The 15,480-nt window shown below is 48.1% G+C and overlaps 1 protein-coding gene across 1 annotated transcript; it reads left to right on the top strand.

The window, feature by feature from the left end:
* Window positions 1-731: 731 nt before the first annotated feature.
* On the top strand, window positions 732-15,381 carry LOC135818238 (uncharacterized). Its single transcript, XM_065331597.1, has 12 exons — window positions 732-904; window positions 4,957-5,178; window positions 7,855-8,091; window positions 8,634-8,765; window positions 9,151-9,308; window positions 9,817-10,036; window positions 11,144-11,287; window positions 11,607-11,794; window positions 12,472-12,523; window positions 12,889-13,025; window positions 13,447-13,536; window positions 14,623-15,381. The coding sequence occupies exons 1-12, from the start codon at window positions 812-814 to the stop codon at window positions 14,813-14,815; spliced, it is 1,866 nt and encodes a 621-aa protein (XP_065187669.1). The 5' UTR covers window positions 732-811; the 3' UTR covers window positions 14,816-15,381.
* The last annotated feature ends 99 nt before the right edge of the window (window positions 15,382-15,480 follow it).

The raw sequence follows: 15,480 nt of genomic DNA, 5'->3' as shown, positions 1-15,480 counted from the left end.
CATCGTAAGTCCCAACTCAAATGTATTTGGAATATGATAATAAAATGTTATGGCAAGTTGGACTGTCTGTTGATTAATTACGATATGATCATGCAATGCGGGAGTCTATACTTGCAACTTCAAATTGATATGAAGTAGTCTTCATGATGTGGTGACATTCATGACAGTAACATGGGCTTATGAACTCTTGTTATCACTGAATCATGGGATTACTAACTCCGTATGGCTTGCAGTCACGCAGCACACAACAGTCTCCAGTCAGTACCTTTCATGCTGCAGTTCAGAATGGCACTCGTCCCGGTTTTATTTGTACATATTGAAGATCCAGTCAGCCTCCGATCGCCGGATTCTCCGAGGTTCCAGCCTCCACTCCACCGAGTTCCATCCATTTTACATTCAGTTGTCGAATTGTTGCTATCCGCCTCACCAAGAGTACATAATGTACTCTTGGCCTTACAATACACGTGTACATGTAAAAGACCAAGGCAAGAGTATACAATACAAATTCATGCACGGTATAAGCGTGCCTTGCATTGGCCATGACGTAAAAACAGTCTCTAAAGCAGCTGAATAATAATATTGTTGACGACTGATTACGTCATCATGGTTGACTTGGCAATTGGAGGTTACGTGACGTGTGCAAAGGTGTGACAGCTACGTACTTGTAGTACTACTAGTACAGAACACGTACAACAGAACATTATAAAAAATAAAAAATTATTAATTTTGAAAATACTGCCCTTGTCCTTACGTCTTTGCTTGGGGCTAGCTGTTTGAATGGCAGTGTGACCGAGCAAACTCGCTCTGAAACATGGGATCATCGTTCAGTTTGGAAGAGGCCGCTGTGTCCAAGATTCGGTCATTTGACTGCAGCAGAAATGTGTCGTTCGAGGAGTATTTGGAGGTAAAGCCCGAGTCCATGACACATTGCTATTGATCACATACATCGTACATCATGATTGTTACCGTGTCCGATGCATCCACGTAATACACAGGACCAATTGCTGTTAGAATAGGGAGGTTTAGCACTACGTAAGAACGTAGCGTATCTGGCCTACTACGTTTCCCGACAAAATCACAACGCAGCATGTAACCGTTTCGAACGTAACAAGGCTGTCACCTGCGTTCTGCCAGAACGCTACGCATCTACACACTCCGAGTTGCAGTTTGCAGTCCGCCATTTTATCCCCATGGATACAGGCGACAACGCTGTGCTAAAACGAATCACAAAAATGTTTCCAACGTAACACTCGCGCCACTCGGATCCGTTACGTTTTTACGTAGTGCTAAACCTCCCTAATGCTTACTGTAAACCCCCTAATTTTAGCGATTTCTAATTGTCGACGTTTTAGCGACCTTTTATTTTAGCGATCGGAGTAGACATTGTATGTATGTATGTACAGTCGTCCCTCTCTAATCCGGCACTTTATAATCCAGCACCCTCGATAAACCGGCACAATTTTCAGTAGCCAAATGTCCTCTTCATGCACATTGCAGCAGTACATCAGATTTGTTAATCCAGCACCCTCCCTAATCCAGCAGATTTTCGTGGCACAAATGGTGCCGGATTATAGAGGGACCACTGTATGTATATTTTTATTTGAATACGCAAGTACACACGGGCTACAAGCCCAATTACATGGAAGCGAATGCCATAATGAGGCCAATTAAGAAAAAAAAGGTGGAGGAAGGAGGAGGACGGTAGCAAAGCAACAGGGAGGACAATTCAGGACCAAAATCAACAATTGCACAAATGTGAGAGCACCTGAGACCGAGGGTACCTGTGGAGCGATAAAATGCCAAGCAAACAGAAGAAAGGAAATCACAAGCCAATACACGCTAAACTGCACTTGAGTTAGAATGAAGGGGAAAACCGGAGCTCAACAAAATTATAACGTACAAAGTCATAATAAGAAGTCAACTGGATGAGAAGTAGCACAAGCAAACATTTCCTGACAACGAGAGGGGCTGTAACTACAGCCACAGCAGTAGCTGCTGTAGCAGCAGCAGCAGCAGCAACAACAACAACAACAACAACAACATCAACAACATCAACAACAGCAACAACAACAACAACAACAACAACAACAGCAACAGCAGCAGCGCCGTGCAGACTACTCCAAGGGGAGTATGGGACTGTGAACACAAAAGGCGGGAGAATTCACGGAGTTTGCAGATCTAGCCCGCCAGCGTGAAGGGCAGTGCAGCTACGGCGAATTCACTGGGACGATTGAGTAGGCGAACTTCGCTGGGGAGGGTGTTCCAGAGGATGGCACCACAGTGCGATGTACGGGATGTCCCTGCTGCTGACCGGGCTAGCGGCAGGCGCAAACCCTGTCCTTGCTGGAGGCGGGTGGTGTTTCCATGAGCACTTCGAAACTTGTCCTGGAGGGCTGGGCTGGCTCGATTGTGCTGGCAACGCCACACAAACCTCAGCATCTTCTGCTTGTGCAGCTCCTGAATGCTGTAGAGCTGCAAGCTGGTCAGGAGGGGTTGAGCATGAGAGCGGGGTGGCTGGCCAAACACTGCCCTGGCAGCTCGGTTCTGGAGAACTTGCAAGCGAGAGACTTGCTCCTGTCGCAGGCAGGCGAAAAATGCTGTCGACCCGTATAGCAGATCAGGCATGATGATGGACTTCATGAACTGTGTACGGGCCTTCAGACTTAATGCTCGCCTAGATCGCCAGAGCGCCCCGATCTTCTGAGCTACTTTCTTGGCGATGCTGTCCACGTGTTTCTGCCAGTTGAGGGAGCTGTCGAGCAGAACTCCGAGGTACTTCGCAGTGCTTGCTGCTGGCAAACTAGTCCCATTGCAATTTACAGGAATGGCTTCACTGTGCATGCTCAGGACTTGGCTCTTCGAGGAGTTCAGGATGAGGTTGCGATCCTCTAGCCAGTCAGCCACTGCAGATACTGCCCGGGTAAGCGTCGCGGAGCATTCAGTAGGCAGCCGGCGGCTGAAGTACAAGCCAATATCATCCGCAAACTGTACTGTGGGCACGTCACCAGCAACCTCTGGTATGCCGCGCGTGTATACACTGAACAAGATTGGTCCTAAAACGGATCCCTGTGGAACACCGCATGTGCATGCATTACAGGGTCCGTCCTGGGTTCCAATGCGCACTTGCTGGGTTCGATGGCTGACATAGTTGGCAAACCAACTTAATGCCGTTCCAGAAACGCCAATGTCGAACAAGTCCTGCAGCAGCGTAGGGTGACTGACTTTGTCAAACGCCTTTGACATGTCAAGTAGGCAGATGCAGCAAGGCAATGCAGAGTCCTTTGCAGTGAGAACACCATCCGTTAGTAGCACAAGTGCATCTTCAGTGGAGTGATCCTTCCTGAAGGCAAATTGGGTCGGTGGTAGAACATTGTGTTCATCGAGGAATGCCATTGTTTGGGGTAATGTGAGCAAACCGAGTACTAGTGCATGTACATCTACAGTATGTGTACTAGTGAAGAAAGGAAAAAAAGCTCAGAAGAAAGGTAACTGAGTTACTGCACAGCAGCACAGATTGGTATGCACACGTATGCGATGGTGCCGTTCACTAAAAAAAAGGATAAAAAGATTCGCGATCTCTAACTTAAGGGAATTTGACTGATTCGCTAAATAATTCACTATAAGGTTTATGTGTCTCTAAAATTAAGGGGTTCACAGTAGTTTTCTAATGGTGTGGGAGGGCAAAGCCCGTCAAAACTTTCACAAAATACTCTGAACGAATTCAAAACATCGTAAAATATTTTGGTGCAGTGGTTTGGAGGCTGTATGTGCTTAGTGTGGCTTAGCTGCTATGCGTGTAAGGATGTGTATCAATAGCGTGAAGTGCTTTTTAGGCCAGGTGCTGGAATTGTGCTCCACAATGGTTGGGGCCGATGGATCCCGACATCTCGGCACCGGTGCCCGGCACTACCTGGCCTCGAAACCGAATGTGCGCTTCTTCTCGGCCCGTCTTAGGGCACTACCCTGTGCTTGGGGAGAGGGAAGGGAGGGGGGGGGGGGGGGGAGAGATTGCAATGAACTCATCAGGAATGCTATACTTCACATGATGGTTGCCGCGTCGTGATCGTTAATAACTTACTTATGTAGACCGACGGACAAGAAAATTTGATATTTTAGACTCTGACGGGTATGCTTGGTTGGGAGATTTATTGATAGACTGAAAGACAGATTGTAGAAATACTTGGGTTCGTATAAATACTCTGTATTAATACTTCTCTGGGTAAATACTGATCTGAGAGAGAAGCCTACTGTAGTGGCCATTTGATCGCATGCTTTCAACCTCACAAAATAACGGCGACTCACGAATAAGTCGGAATAACGACACTTTCCTCCGATCGTCAAATGACTGCCAATAACAAATGGATGTGAAGTGAAGGGTGATAGCCAACCACTGCAACTATCCGAAACTGTACAAACATAATGTATTGTGTACTATTGTGTACATTACGCGACGACGCAGCTTTGTGCAATATTCTCGAAAACGGGGATGGAAGCCAAAACGCTGGCAATTGTGTGTCCGCGGAATTTCGATATCCTTAGTGTTGGGACAGGTTACTCGCCTACATAGGGCCACTATATTTGCAGTGCTGCGCCATTCTGACTGTGACGCTTTGAGCCGGTTTAGAAAATGCTTTCTTGCTTACTAGACTCTATTGCAGTTGGTTCAACCCGTCACTCTGAGCTCTGCTGATGAGACCTAAGAATGTCAACACGGTTACTACCGTATTTCCCCGATTGTAAGGCGCACCTCCACTTTGAGCTTTGAACCACATTGCTGCAATACATGCGTATAAGTAGGATGTCACTCTCGATTGTAAGTCGCATCCCCTACTTTGCCCTTGAAGTATAGCGTAAAACGGTGTGGCTTATATTCGGGGAAATACGGTAGTAGCTGTGCGGTGTGGAGAGTGAGTAGCACTGGAAGTATTTGTGTCTATTTTGCTATTTCCCTTGCAGCACATTTCTGGCACGGATTCACTGCACGCGCAGACCGTCTTTCCCAAGGAGGTGTTCAGCGCCAAGTTTCTGATGCTGCGGAGCATGTCGCTGGCATTCCACGCGCTGCGGAGCATCCCCGGCGAGGCGCCCTACTACTCGCCTCACCTGCAGCACTTTGACTGCTCGCACAACCGCCTACGCGCGCTGCCGGGCAACTTTGGCCACTTCCTGCACCTGCGGGTGAGTGGACGGGGTTTGTGACGATGTGTGCGACGTGCCATTTCAATAGATACTGTAAATCCGAACCAGCTTGGTTATAATGATTGCAACATTTCCACGCTTGACCATTATCAGGTATTAGTATGTACAATGGTGCTATCAAGTAAGCAAGGAACTGCTTATAACTGCTATACAGAGTGAGTTCCGCCAACAATCTGACTTATTAATAACCATAATGCTTTCATGCTTTTAAAAATAGCTTACGTGGAGATGGGATTTCGGTCTTTGACCACTTTGTGGTGGGTCTGATCTACTCACCTCCCACCGCTTAGGAGCTGCATCTGCGCCTTGATCCAAGAGGGTGGTGGCGTTCCTGCGGATGCGGAAAACTGGGCCTTTGGCCGAGTCTCACGCAAAACGTGAATTTTTTTTTTTTTTTTTACGTGGAGACAAGAAACAATAATAAAGAGCGAACGGCACACCAGCAACAACGACCATGTTTGGTTGTAATGACTGTTCCTTTTAACTTTTTTGGAAATTTCTCATCAGGGGAATTTACAGGCGAAAAGATACTGCAACAGTGCTTTGGCATGCTTTCATGCTTTCCACAGTATTTTTTGTAGCTATGCTCTCTCCTTTTGGCTCACTGTGAATTTGTGACGTGAGGTGTGGGACATGTGAAGTAGAGGTGACGGGAGAAAGCTTACAGGATCCTGAGCCGGACTGGGGTGACAACTCGCTTGCATTGTCACACATTTGCTTACACCTTTCTATTATTATTATTATTATTTATTCACAATCACGTGGCACTAGCCAATGAAATGGTCATGTGGGCGATAGCCAGCCATGGCGGTAATAGAGCTAGAGGGGAGAAAGAAAAAGAATGAAAGGAGAACTGAAAAGCAGGAGAAGCTAGGGCAGGGCTGGATATCAACTAGTATGTTTCATTCTGCAGTAGCTGTGTGAATGTATTGTAACATTGGCAGGATTTTAGATGTTGTGGGAGGAGAGACCAATGGCGGTAAGCAAGGAAGAGAGGAGATGTTTGCATAGAGGCAGACCGCGCAATAGGGAAGCGGAGAGAGTTTCTGGTGCGCATGTCTTGAGATTGAGCAAACCAGCTTAGGCAGGAGAGAGCATGAAGAGGAGCAATGCCCAGCTTAATTTTATGAATTGTCTGGCATGCCAAAAAACGCACGCGGACCGAGAGCGGCACAGCAGAAGCAAGGCGGTATAAGTCTGCGCTTGGAGTCAGTCGAGGAAGCCGAAATAATATTTTCAAAAGACGCCTATGCATAACTTCGAGTCGAGCAATCAGTGTTTTAGAAATGCCAGCCCAAATTATGCAGCAGTAATCAAAAATAGGCAGAATGTAAGATGTGTAGATAACATGGCGACAGTCGGTGTGGAGGTGGGTGATGTGTGACGAGAGAAATCCCATTACTGAGCTAACACGGCTGTCTAAATTTTCGATCTGGGATTTCCAGGTTAAGTGTTGGTCAATAATGACGCCAAGATGCTTGTGTTTTTCAACGATGCAGAGCGGGGTTGTGGTGCCTGGAAAGGTGAAGGGACTGGTTACTAATGAAGATAGGTCACAGGAACAACTGGGGGGGATACACATTACAGCAGTTTTCGAAGAGTTGGGCTGCAATTTCCATTTGTCCATCCAATGAATAACGCCATCTATGTTGGACTGTAACTTGGCACTAGCCTCGGGGAGAGTGGGTGCTGTCACAAGTAGTGCTGTATCATCAGCATATAGTGATGTGTGTTCCATTTCTGCCAAGTCGTTTACATACATAAGAAAGAGGAGAGGCCCCAGGATTGATCCCTGAGGAACTCCAGACCGTACATGCCCTTTGGCAGACAGAGCAGAGCCGATACGCACCCTTTGCTGTCTGCCCGTCAGGTAAGTACTGAGCCACGTGAAGCAAGTACCATGGATTCCATGGCGCGACAGCTTGTATAGGAGCCCGCGTGTCCATACTGTGTCGAAGGCCTTGCTTAGATCAAAGAAACATAGCATGCTGTAATGGCCGTTCTCACGAACAGAAGACATCGGTTGAACAAGTCTGAGAAGCTGCCAGGACGTAGAGTCGCCTTTTCGGAATCCAGACTTTCTACACAGCTTTGCACTTCCCTAGTGCTGCTGGCGCCTTTTGCCGCATTTCTACACACTGTTTAGTGCTGTGCAGTTCACTAGTCCTGTGGGCACCTTAGCCGCTACTCTTTGTACACAGTGTATCACACTTTGTTTGGTGCGGGACTCTTGGCGGGAGAATTGACAGATTATTGGCGGAACTCACTTTGTATATAAGCTGCCTCATGGTAGCTTGATAGGCATCATTATTATGTAGCTGCTGATGGACAAGTACGGGAACGGTGTAATCTAGCAACCTGGTTTGGAACTGCAGTGTCTTCAGGAATGGGCATGTTCGCCTGACCCATCTTCTACGTTGTGTTTAGTATACTGTACCAGTACTTGCTGTGGTGCTTGTTCACTGCCCTGCACCTAACATATCACCGTGTGTGCGTGTGTGTGTGCGTGCGTGCTCATGTGTGCATGCGTATGTGCATGCGTTTGTGTGTGCATGTGTGTGTGTGTGTGTGTGTGTGTGTGTGTATGTGTGTGTGTGTGTGTGTGTGTGTGTGTGTGTGTGTGTGCACATGATTACACTTTCTTCTGTTATCCAGGTTCTGTTGCTCTCGTATAACTCTCTCAGCTCATTGCCGGCATCCATGGCGGAAATGAGTGAGTTGCAGCGTGTTGACATCTCACACAACGCCTTCACTGACTTCCCGCCAGTACTGCTGCAGATCAGCAGCCTTGAGCAGCTCAACCTCAGCTTCAACATGCTGTCTGCGCTGCCTGCCGATCTTGCCAAGCTGGAGCGGCTGACGACTGTGCTCTGCCATATGAATCGCTGCGCGGTACGGGTAGCTGTGTCTGCGTGTGTGTTTGTGTATACTTGTGCGTGTGTGTGTGTGTGTGTATGCGTATGCCTGGGCGCTCGCGGCCCCTGTGAAGACGGCTCGAGATCACAGTACCCATGCTGATGTGCGTTTCGATACCGGATTTGGAAGCATCATGTCCTCCGTACAACTCCCTGGGGCAACTGTGTAGGAGTAGCTTCTGCAGGTGGTGGTGAGCGTAATCCAGCCCCGTGAACCCTACAGCTCTGGTCCTACATCGTATACGTCTATAGCCTACCTAACTAGTACGTATTGGTACAACATGAGGCAAACCTGATATTCCCTTCCTACTTCCATACATAGCTTGTCTCGATGATGTCATAGATTTTGACCCTGACTTTCGGACAGTGATGCTGTGCCTCGAGAGCGATCGCTCCGATGAGCCAAGAACTTGCACCGATAGCCTCCGTGGCCCGACTCTACCGACCGTGAAGTGGTTAATCAGTCTGGGTGAAGTTCCCTGTCTGCGTTTTCTGTTTGTCTATCGTGCTGTTGAACAGGTTCCACCGCAAGAAGTATGCAACAAAGGGTCTTCGGCCATTCTCTCTTTCTTTACGTCACAACTGGACCAAACAACAGCTGCCAGCAGTGAAGGCACTACACCGTGTTCTACCAGTGAACAGCAAACACCGGTGAGCTCAGTGGATGCATGAAACTCTTCATGGTATGTGTCTTGGAGATGGAGGATAATTACTTCAAAAAGAATTTCCTAATGAGGTTCCTTGCTTCTATTATTGTACTAGGCCTCAGTTACAGTGCGGAGATTTTTTGAAGATGCGCAATCAAGTCTGCCTTTTCTGTGTGTACTTGCGTGTGTATGTGTGTGTGTGGAAATTTGTGGACATTTGTGTGCGTATGTGTGTGTGTGTGTGTGTGTGTGTGTGTGTGTGTGTGTGTGTGTGTGCACACGCGCGCGCGCGTGTGTGTGTGTTTGTGTGTGTGTGTGTGTGAGTGCATGCGTGCGTGTGCGTATGTGTGTGATTGTGTATATAATTACGAATGGCCTTTCTTTCATAGACAGGAGGAGCTGCAGGGGCTGGTGTTGTGGGCCCGGTGTTCAAGCGTGAGTCTTGCCCTGAGGCACCCAGTCTGCTTAACAAGCTGGTGAGGTCAAGCCGCACACCGACTCTAGGAGAGCGGCAGAAGACGCCTCTCCGTGTGCCTAGCGGTGCAACGTAAGTATGTGTTATCGGTTTGAGTGCAGGGTTGAAACTCGTAGCTATGAATAAGCCCATTGCGCAATGACGTAATTTGCACCACCAGCACCCCACACAGCCACCTGGGCATGGTTGTGCAGGGTGTTGAACAGTGCATTGCTGATCCCAGCGTACTCACAAGCATTACTCATACCTTCCATATTTGGCAATGCGCAATGGGCTTATAGGATGACTGAATCGTGCGCTTGTCATGTTAGCGTACCTGACGAGTCCTGATTAGTCGGGTTCATTCAATTCCCACGCCCCGCTATCATTCAGATCTTGATTTAAACTGCACAAATTACTTCGCGAAAGTTCCGTATGGGTGAGAGTAGCATATAGCTAAAAGTGTGTGCCATTGTACGCTGAGTCTATGCTGGCAATCTACTGTACATGTGTATCATACTCCCTGCGTGTTGGCATGAGATACTGGATAAGCATGGCTGTGCTAAAAAACATTAACACTGTATGTATTCCTTGTTGGCAGAACTCTGTCGAACGAGCAGCTCACCGACCGCATTGCCGGCCTGGTGTACGGAGCGGCACTGGGCGACGCCGTTGGCCTGGCAACGGAGTTCATGATGCGCGAGGAGTGCCGCTTTCACTACGGTGTGGACGGCGAGCGTCTGTGTTTCAAGAACATCGTGCACGACCGGCATCGCTGCAAGTGGCAGAAAGGAGACTGGACGGATGATACCGACCAGATGGTATGTGGGCATGGGTCAGAGTTATTCTGTTTTGGTACACTGCTCTCTTTTATCCCTGTCTTTTTTTAATGTTAGACTACAGAATCATGCTGCTAATGTCAGACCACGGCCAAGTCTGCGACTTATACGCTACTGTCTGGGAAATACCCTACTGTATGGAGATAAGATGCATGATGTGTTGCATATTTTGAAAGGATTGGGAGAACTTCAAATTCGAAGGATCAGTCAGGGAAGTGAACTGCCTGAAAAGAGAGAAATAATGCCAGACCCACCAGGACTCGAACCCGGGACCTAGCTTGTCATGAGCAATGCTCTAGCCATCTGAGCTATGGGACCAGGCCAAACCTAGAAGACTGTGACCGTGTTTAGTGTATGTGCTGATGATCCACTCATGGATATTTCTTGCGTCCTCGTTATCGTATTGACGTCACACCATGCGCAGATCATTTTAGTATGGATGCTATTTTGTATTGACACACGGTGTCTCTTTGTTCTTGTTCCGGTTACACATTTTAACTTGTGAATTGTAGTTGGTCTTCTTCTAGTCTTCATGCAATCGATCATAGAATAAACCAAACTCTCTCTCTCTCTCTCTCTCTCTCTCTCTCTCTCTCTCTCTCTCTCTCTCTCTCTCTCTCTCTCTCTCTCTCTCTCTCTCTCTCACTCACTCTCTCTCTCTCTCTCTCTCTCTCACTCTCTCTCTCTCTCTCTCTCTCTCTCTCTCTCTCTCTCTCTCTCTCTCCCCGTAGCTCTCTCCTTTTTGAAATTCGCTTCCATAGAATTGGGCACCATTGCCCGTTTGGCCTTGCGAATTAAAATAAAAAATCAACAACAACAACAACAACCCCGTCTCTAGCTGAGACACTACAGTGACCGTGATTGGTCCTCTGGGGGAGGGAAGAAGACCCAAGTGCAATCAGTATGTGTAGGTCATACCCACCGTAAAGTGACCGAAAATACCATTCGCTGCATCCAAGCAACTCAAATGATTGCTCAATATCTAATATGACTGTAACGGAATCTCCAAGGCATACGCAGATAACTTCTTTGACTTTCATAACACTTGGAGTGCTACCTGTTTTCATTGGTGTACGTGCTCACTTGCAGATTCTCATCCTGCAGTCACTGGTACAGTGGGCCGGCGTGGTGGACGAGGTGGACTTTGCCAAGCGCCTGAAACACTGGTGTGACAAGGGTTTCCCGGAGCTTGGCGACGCAATGGGACAGGGTATAGGAGCCACGGTTGGCAGGGTACGTATTCTCATCCGGGCTCTTCTGGTGTCTTTTAAAAATGCTATTTCGCGGCACGTGTAGGCTTCCTCGGCGGCCATGATATTTCTGCTACACCTGTTGATACGAGGACTCGTACACCAGCGCAGGTTTGTTTTGTTTTGCAACACACAGTGATTTTCTGCATCTGGTTTGTATTCAGGTGCCTGGTCTGTTGCCTCGTGTGTGTGTGTGGGTGTGTGTGTGTGTGTGGGCATGTGTACGTGTGTGTATGTGCATTGTATGTATGTGTTTGTGCACAAACATTTGCATGCATGCTTCCTGTGTGTCTGATTGGCAGGTAACAATGAAGCCCGAGTTCCTGGTCAATCCACACGAGGCGGCACATCAGCAATGGGAGGGCACGGACAATGCGGCTAACGGCGCCATCATGCGTACGTCCATCCTGGGAGTACCGCACTTTCACGACCTGGACACGGTGCGCGATAACGTGCTGAGAATCTGCAAGACTACTCACTACGACCCGCGGTACGTAACCCCGACTGTACACACGGCGATAGGAGAGCTGGAACTGTGACTGTGGCATTCTGTGTGGCAGGTAGCGCAAGTGCTACCCCATGTTCTACATGTACGTGCATGTCAACGCCTAACAAGGCTGTTTGCATGTGGCACCAGTGGAAGGTGTCACTGCCACAGTCCAGCTCGCACAGCGGACCCGCTTGCATCATACGGTTTAGAACACGAACTCAACTTGCACCACTCACCCCCGATGGTGGTGACAGTGACCGAAGCGCTGAATCGCTATGCCTGATTGGTGGAACATTGCACTGTAACAGATTGGTGGCCAGTGTTGCCTTAAAAACCTTTTTTTTAGATTTCAAGGCTTGTTGATGGTGTCGATGGTGTTGCCAAACAGCCTCAGTCCGCGTCGGGTGAGAAACAGAACTGGAGAGACTGGACAACTGGCCACGAGCGATGTGGAAGTGCTGTAGGTAGTTGGGTGTTTATCCCAGAAGAGAGTGTGTAGTGTGTGGGTATAATGCGGGCAGTAGGGTGATAGACATGAAGTAACTTACTATGGAAACGTTGGAGGTCTGATGATGGTGGTGGACTGGATGTGTTGATGCCATCCAGTTCTCGAATTGACATAGAATTGCTGTTCATCCGTGCTGTATTTGTTGTCGTTATTGTGCTGTGCTCTGCAGCTGTCAGGCAAGCTGTGTCTCCTTGTGTTCAGCCCTGGCACTGCTTCTACAGGTAAGGCAGGAGAAAGTAGCACCCCACCGCTCTGCCGCCCCTTACCCCAGCTGAGATGTTCTTAGAATCGCATGCATGTTCTTGTATGGTTCATGTAATTTCTGTTATCACTCAAATGTGTTTGGGAGTTGGAATGAAGACCATGTGTTCCAGAGAGTTGACGGCCACATTTTCTGTGGGTTTGAATGGCCATGATTTATATCCGTAAATTTAAATTCCCCGAGCAACTCGAACCTTCAGAAGACTATTTAGAAATAGTATCCCATCGTTTGTTTTCATTTCCTACCACTACTGATGTACGTGGCTGGTGCCAATGCAGCTCCCGAGTGTGATGTCATTTTTACGTTTTTTCTGATGGCATGCAGGGAAAACATGACTGCTCCGATGCCAGCCAAGTTGAGTTGCTGCTGAACGAAGCCACACAGCGCGGCCGTGACTTGTTGTCTGACGAGAAGCATCTTGTGGACTTTGCACGCTACACCAGTGTGCACAGCTTTGAAGAGTAAGACACTACACTGTGCTGATGAAGGGGGTCATTTGCAAGCTTGTGTTGCTTTCCAGAGAGTGTCTGGAAGCCGTACAGCGTGCGTTGGTGCCCAGACAACTAAGCTCAAGCCATGTGTGCGTGTACAGTGTTAGTGTGTGTTGTAGGCTCCGGGCATTGCAGGGCTAACCACGTGCAGTTATCTCCTCGGTGATCAGGTTTCTAGATGTCCTCCTCCCTCATAAAGGGGTATTTGACCTAGTTTCTGTGAGCCCGGCCTGAACTTGCTTGTGTGTGTGTGTGTGTGTGTGTGTGTGTGTGTGTGTGTGTACGCGTGTTTGCATGCACTTACATGTGTGTGTGTGTATGTCTGTCTGTGTGTATGTGCGCATGTCTGTATTCTTGTGTATGTGTGTGTGTGTTATGTTTGTTACTCCAGGGTGCACTGTGACAAACCGGGAGAAATAGGCTATACGCTAAAACCGCTTGCTGCTGCCTGGGTGACAATGAGACAGGACGGGGATTTCAAGTAAGTCTGGTACTGCGGTGACTTCTCTTCTGGAATGATCTTGAAACCTGCTGTTCCCACCCTCCTAGATGTAGCTACGATGCATTTCATACTTCTATCACTTCATCAATTTTTCACATGGGACGATAGTCGCGATACAGTAAAACCGTGGATTTGTGACTGTCTTTCGACCCAGGAAAAGTGGTCTGATTTGTGAAAATGAGAATCATGTTTACGCACTTCATGCAGCCAGGTTTGGGACCGAGCAAAAGTGGTCGTATTGGTGAGGTGGTTGGTGCAATGAGGTGCGCACTCGATTACAAGTCACACTTGATTATAAGTCACACTCGATTATACGCCGTGCCCCACTTTAAGGTCTGAGCCACATTGTTTCAGTGTATTCACCTTGACCTTTGACCTTTGACGCCCATCGCCGGAGGCGATGATAGCAATGCTACGGCAGAAGCCATAGCAACTTGTGCTGGGATTACACCATTCAACAGCTTGCAAGGCTGAAGAATTGACCGTCACTATTCAGCCTGGTCTACACCATACAGCTATTTGGAGTGACATTTTCTGGCCAGTGAATCCCTGTGTATTCACATAAGTAGGATGTCACACTCGATTGTAAGTCGCACCCCTTCTTTGCCCAAGACGTTCAAGTGTTGAAAGGTGCGTCTTATTTTCGGTGAAATACGGTATGTGTGTGTGTGTGGGTGTGTGGGTGAAAAAAAAAGAAAAAGAAAAAAATGGAAAAATGAAAAATAGGGATTCACTGGCCAGAAAAAGTCACTTCAAACAGCTGTGTGGTGGATACCAGGCTAAAAATAGTGGCGGTCAATTCATCAGCCTTGCAAGCTGTTGAATGGTGTAATCCCAGCACAAGAAAGTTGCTATGTCTAACATAGCTGTTCGCTATCATCGCTCCCGCGATGGGCATGTCTGAGGTCTGAGAGGTATGTGTGTGTGTGTGTGTGTGTGTGTGTGTGTGTGTGTGTGTGTGTGTGTGTGTGTGTGTGTGTGTGTGTGTGTGCGTGCTACTCGTGCGATAGGGGTATGTGCGCCTAAGTTCTGCTTTTCTTGTTTCGTTACACGCTGCACACACAGATCCCAGATGACATCTTTGGCCATGGAGGGTGGCGACGCGGACAGCAATGCCACCGTTGCCGGGGCACTGCTCGGCTGTCGACTGGGCTACTCTGGGTTGCCCGCCGACTGGTTGAACGGCTTACTGCCAAAGAATGTGGACTGGCTAAACCTCAAGTTGAATGCGCTGCTAGATCTGATGGCTGTTACGTAGCTTGCCGTCACGCCGACCATGGATTGCCGTACACATACACGTGAATCGGAAACTCGGTTAGTTTGTCCACAATGGCTGGTGATGTGTCTTGCGAGTCAGTTTGCTGCAACAGGGTAACCTGTATCCGTGGATATCAGTTACCTGGGAGCATGTCCCGGTTCTTGAGTGCTGTCCGTGCAAGCTGCTGCATATATCCCAACTCTGGTGAAAGACACTGACACCGCGTCTGACGGGGCTCTGCTGCTAATAGCAACAGTCCCATGCATTGCTCCCTGCGGAACTCTCAGGTTGGCAATGGCAACGGTCAATGATGCAGCACAGTCCGTCAATTTCCAGTGTGTATTGATAGGGATATTGCGCAAGCACATGCTCAGCTGACGATTTTCACTAGCACATGGCTGGATGGAATCGAATTGCAGTGCCTGATTGAACTGTACAACATGAAATAGGTTATCTTCTAGATTAGGTTTTAGACATCTTGCTTCTGGAATGAGAGCTTTGATTTCTATGAGAAAGTGCCAGGTGGCGTGTCCCGGCATATTGAACAAAAATATTCATTATTTTTACACGGTACACTGACAGTAAAGTATTGTTGGTCAGACCCACCTCAAACTGCACTCAACCCCCTTCCCTTGCCACCAATATCAATTTTTCCTTCAAAAGTA

The sequence above is a fragment of the Sycon ciliatum genome, chromosome 5 (assembly GCF_964019385.1).
Source record: "Sycon ciliatum chromosome 5, ocSycCili1.1, whole genome shotgun sequence".
In the NCBI taxonomy this organism is placed as follows: domain Eukaryota; kingdom Metazoa; phylum Porifera; class Calcarea; order Leucosolenida; family Sycettidae; genus Sycon; species Sycon ciliatum.
This window is presented reverse-complemented; position numbering and strand designations above follow the sequence as displayed.